The 5,802-nt window shown below is 27.4% G+C and overlaps 1 protein-coding gene across 1 annotated transcript in view; it reads right to left on the bottom strand.

Moving 5' to 3' along the window:
- Positions 1-4,530: 4,530 nt before the first annotated feature.
- The window catches only part of Hydr2 (abhydrolase domain-containing protein 2), a 31,135-nt gene continuing 29,863 nt past the window's right edge, over positions 4,531-5,802 (bottom strand). The window contains exon 7 of the mRNA XM_065501096.1: positions 4,531-5,802. This exon is cut by the window's right edge and continues 81 nt beyond it. Coding sequence (XP_065357168.1) covers positions 5,702-5,802 — 101 coding nt within the window. The 3' untranslated portion in view covers positions 4,531-5,701.

Here is a 5,802-nt window from a genome sequence, read left to right as displayed (position 1 = left end):
TTCTTTTCACCACCAAAAAAAAAAAGTTTTTTCGCACGACGGACGGACGGGCGGGCGACGGGACCGACCGACGGGACGACAGACAGGCAGGCGGCGTCGTCGGGGGCAGCAGCAGCGACTGTTTTTTTCTTTCTCTCCTCTCTCTCTCTCTCTCCTCTTTCTCCCACTCGCTCTCTTCTCTGTTTTCTTCTTCTCTTCCTTCTTCTCTCTCCCTTTCCCGCGGTGTGTGTGGTGGGTGGTGGTGTTTGATTTTCTTAGAAAAACCGGGTTCGTGGTATTTATGCAAACTTTAAAAAAAAAAAGAATTTGGGAATTTTTTCAGGACTGTAAAATAAATATACTACTATTTTTTACAACACTTAACTTACTACTACACTTCGAATACAACTAATACATGTATTTAAAACATGTAACATGCATGTATTTAAAAAAATGTGATGCTAACTAATTCAGCGGTTTTCTCCAGTCCCACGATTTTTTTCTTTTGTATGACAAACAAATTCAACAATTTTATTTTTTTTTAATTTTTAAAATTCATTCATTCAAATTTGGCTACCGATTCGAAACGGTAAAATAAAAAATAAACACGGTGGTTCTAAAATGAAAAAAGCCAATAATTTTAATTATTTGTTTAAAAAAATGGATATTTCGAAACCGTAACGCAATCTGGATTATTTCGGTAACGGTGATTTAGCGGTATCGGTATTTTGGCTTATTTCGGAAACGATGATGATAGATAGTTAGTTGTTGCTGTTATTTCATTATCATAAAAATAATGATAATTTCGGTCTGACTTTTTTAAATTATAAAAAATTAAAAATTAAAAAAAAAAAAATAAAAAGTAAACTTTCTAGGTACAACCCTATATGGCAGAATTTTTGCATTGACGAAAATAGATGGGCATTTTTTCTATGCGATAGTACGAATATGGTGGTTTGTTAGAAGACCCCTTTCACACTAGGCAATTTAGAGTTGCGCAAGTCTCTTGTGTTTGTAGATGCCAGAGGTAATGTCGGATTAAGGAGGAGAAAATTTAGCATGCTGTTTTGTTGTTGGGAAGAGATTAATAATTATTGCGCAAGTAAAATGAGTTTCACTTAAATATTTGTTATGTGAATTATTTGAATTGGAACATAAAAATAATGCGTTCGTTGTTCATTCAATAATACGAATTTTTCGGTACTACGAAAGGGCCTGACAATAGTTGTGTTCGCGTTCTTGATAATTTGTAATAATTTGTACAAATTATCACTGAAGTTACGGGATTCGTTCGTTTACTTTTAAAAAATTGTAACGAGAGAGAAAGAGTGTGTTAAAAGTGACAGTTCGTAGATAGAGAAAGAACATGATATTTTTTACTGGACATTTTTTGTACAGTAAAAAATATCAACATGAAAAATATGTTTAAAACAAATTGTTGTTGCAAATGTAAATAAATAAACAACACAACAAAAAAGTTGAAAATTAACACAATTTACAAGTCTTGCAAAGAAAGAAGTAAAAAAATAACAACACAAACAAACGTTTTAAATTGATTTATAATAAAATAAAACTTATTTCGCGTACTTTTTGGATATTTTTTTAGATTGAGTTAAATATATTTTTACGCTCTAAATTAAAGTTACTGGATAATTTTTACTGGAAAGTACGCGAACACACTTAATATATAATAATTCGTACTACTGTATATCTAAAAAATAACAAAAATTAAAATTTGCATAATTGAAATTGTAAATTTTTGCAGAAAAACCAAAATAACTCAATTTCTTGCTCTCAACACATAATCGGACAAAGTTAAATTAGGTATTCCAGTGTACGATCAACATATCCTTTGTTGTCTGGAATGGCCGAAATCGCTTTATAACCGATTTTACCAAGTTTTGGCACACTTCCGGCTCTGTTCAGTTCCATGCTTCCAGTAAGGACTCTTCTAGCTGAACTAACATGTTAAATTTTATTTGATGCACTCTCCTAGCTAATTCCTCCCAAAGATGCTCAATTACATTAAAGTCTGGATTTTGTGCAGGCGTTTTTTCTATATATATGTTTGGGACAGTTATGGATCAACCAAAGCTTTGCAACACCTGATGTGTGTGTTTGCGATACCAACTTTTCTGCACTTTGATTTCAATTTTGTTCCAAAATGATTCAAAATGGTAAGAAAAACTAATTTGTCTATTTGCCTTCAATAAAATGCAAATTGCATACTCGACATCCAGGCCAAAACAAACACTTCGATTTGTATGGATGATCAAAAAGTAAAAAATCGTATAGCAGAAACGCAATCTAAGGGAAATTCTAAGAAAGTTTCCTCAAGAAACCATAGGTCTAAAATCAAATCCTATCTTGAGCATTTCGTCTTTTATGCAATAAAAAAAAACTATTTAAAAGAAAATAAATACTGAAATATCATTGAATAAAAGACGAAATGCGCAAGATAGGATTTGATTTTAGACCTATGCACAGTGTGGTAGATCGCAAATCTAACTGGACAAAATTAATAAATCACGTTAGGTTCACTTCTCACTTATGAATCATATAAAAAATGAGTTCAAATATATAAACGATTATAAAAAACCAACTTTTTTTTCGCAATGTATTTTTGTTTTTTTGTTTTTGTTTTTGCGCAAGATGTTTTTGATTTACCTTGAAGTGAACACTTGAAAGATTAACTCAATATAGATTTACACCGGAAGTATCCGGAATAAAAAACAGCTTTAACTCTACTTGAAAAAAGGAAATATTTTATTTTTTCTTTGTGTAGGTCATACTGGAAAAGTGAAAAAAAATGTATGGCGGTCGCAAAAATGCGCAAGATGTTTTTGATTTACCTTAAAGTGAATGAACACTTGACAGATTAACTAACCCAAATATAGTTTTACAGCGGAACTATGCGGAATAAACAGCTTTACTCTACTTGAAAAAAGGAAATATTTTATTTTTTCCAATTTCTGATCTTCTCACAAAAAATGTTTTTTTAATAGTTACAATGGAAATAATTAAATGAAAATTGTTGAATATTTCCTTGAAATGGAGCTTAATAATAATATAAAAAAATTATGACAATAAAATCACCCACCGTAGCCCTTTTTAATCATAAACCAAAGTCACACAAAAAATACACTTCTCTTTGAAATCTTAATGTACCTGTTGACAACAACTGACTTTAATTAAAGCTTAGTTTTTCCTAATCGGAGCTAAAAACCAAAAAAACAAAACATGAAATACAGTTCCCTATTGTATTGAGAAGCTAATTAAATGATCAGAAGGAATGTTGCCAGACATTTATTTTTTAATTTTGTCCAGCTAGATTTGTGATTTACCACAGTGTGCTATGGTTTCTTGGGGAATATTTCTTAGAATTTTCCTCAGAATGCGTTTCTGCTATACGATTTTTCGTGAAAAAAATTGACCCACCCTAATAAACATAGCATACGGGGTAGTATTATTTTAGGACTTTTTTAGCTTGAAAGAAGGCAATCAGTTTGTGATGAAAAACGATTTCAAAACGACAAAAGGTGTGATGATGTGTTTGTTTGAATCATGTTGTCATATTAGTTTCAAATTTGAATTTGTTTCAAAGGGAATTTATCAAAATAAAATTTTCATATTAATTAAGGTAAACAAATGGAGAGAGAGTTGCTTATTTTGTTGTTATTTTCTATAAAAATGATACGGAATGAAACAAAAATTGAATATGAAATCAATCGAAATTCATCAAACCTAAATAGTTTTTGAGATTGATTTCAGTTTGAAAACGACAGTTTTTCATCACATGCCTGAATAACAAAATTTTCAAACCATTGTAAAATATTAGAATATTATGCAATATGACATGAAATTTATGGTTAACGTTAAAACAATTTTGGCGCTATTATTATTACTAGGACCTCCTGGTGGTCAAAATTCGACCACTAATAACGATGTTATACAGTTACTTTTGAGTACATATATGCAAAAATATTTTTCAGTGTGTGTACAAATGCATAAATGTGCATAAACATGTTGTTTTTGTTTTTCAAGCAAATTTAAAACGCTTTTTACCACTTTTATGGAAAGAATTTTTTAAAAAAATTTATATTGTGCACATCTAGAGAAAATAACCTTTTAAACCATATAAGTTTCATCAATATTGGTGGACAATAACATACTTAAAATTGTACCACAAAAAACGTATGGCCTATTTATATATAAGATATGTAATAACTTTGTTTTATACTCGATTCCATTTTACTAAATAATAATTTTGGAGTTTGAAAAAAATGGAATTGTTTATATGTGTCTCGTTTGCAATACAAAGTGGTCAGTCAGCACTTTTACATACCACAGTATAACAACAAGAAAAAAAAACGAAATAACTGTAAACTGTTTCTAAGCAAATACATATTCTAAAATCTAAATAAAAAAGTGAACTTCGAAACGCTTGATCACTAAGCTAACGATATGATTAAATTGTTAAATGAGAAGAACCCTTCTATCAGATATGAACGATTTCACCTCTTCTTTTGCAGATAAGTAATACAATCAAAATTATTTCCATCTGTTTTATTTTTTTGACAAATATTTAGTTTTATTTAGTATAACCAATTTCTTTTACAATTTATTTCCTCACAGACAACATTCATTATTATTTTTATAATTATTGTTTTGATGAATATAAATAATTCTTTCTATCTATATTAAGAATTTATATATATTACTTTTGTTTCAATTTTGCTTTTAATTAATTCTACTTTGCTTGTTTAATTATAAAAAACACACACGCACACACAAAATCTGTTGTAATTATTTATTTATTAATAAATACCTAAAATATATTTAATTCCAAAAAAATTGTCGTAAATATTAGTTGCAGTTGTTATTGTTTATATGTATTGTTTATAAAAAATAATATAAAACGTAATTAACAAATTGTTAAATAATATTTTTTATAATAACACATAAAAACAGGTTATTTTTTTTATTATATTATTATAAAAAGTACAAAAATTGTTGTTTTTTATTTAAATCTAAAATAAAATTAACAATATTATAAAAAAAAGACAAACAAAAAATAAAAATAGATTTTTCATAAATTAATTGATTTATTAATACTAAAATGAATGAATGCTTTAAATATACAAAAATTTAAAAAAAAAATAATAAAAATAAAGATTGTTTATATATATTCATTAAGTTATATGTAAATATTTCAAAAAAGTTTAAAGTTTTTTAATTTTATTTAGCATAAAATGCAGACTGTTCTTGTTGGTTTTTTTTAGTTTTTTGTAAAGTTGTTGAATTATATATATTTAATATCTAAAAATCGTTTTTTGTCAAAATAAGTTTTCATAAAACAGAATTTTGTTAATAAAGTTTTTTTTTCTAAATATTTAACAATAAGTTTTTTTTTCTTCTTTTTTAATTTCCTTTCTTCTTTTAAAGCACAATACTTATCTGTTACATTTTTAATTTGGTTTTGTTTGTAATATATTTATGTATTATGTATAAATTTAAGTGTGTTTATATTTTAAATTCTATTGTTATATTTAATATTATTATAATGTGTGCTTTTTTGTTGGTTGTAAATGTTTTCATCTGTTTAAATATAAATTAAATTTGTTATTAAAAAACTATGTTATTATTTATTATATTCTAATGTTTTCCCTTAAATGTTTTTTGTATTTTCACAAATAAAGCTAATTTATTGTTGTAAGCTCATTTAATGCGTTGCTGAGATCTGATGTTTTGTGGGATTTATGTGGATCATAAATAATGCTCCAATCATTGAAATTAATGTACGATCTAACCAGGTAACAGGAT

The sequence above is a fragment of the Calliphora vicina genome, chromosome 2, assembly GCF_958450345.1.
Source record: "Calliphora vicina chromosome 2, idCalVici1.1, whole genome shotgun sequence".
NCBI classification, from domain to species: Eukaryota; Metazoa; Arthropoda; class Insecta; order Diptera; family Calliphoridae; genus Calliphora; species Calliphora vicina.
The sequence above is the reverse complement of the archived record's forward strand: the minus strand, read 5'-3'. Positions and strand labels throughout refer to the sequence as shown.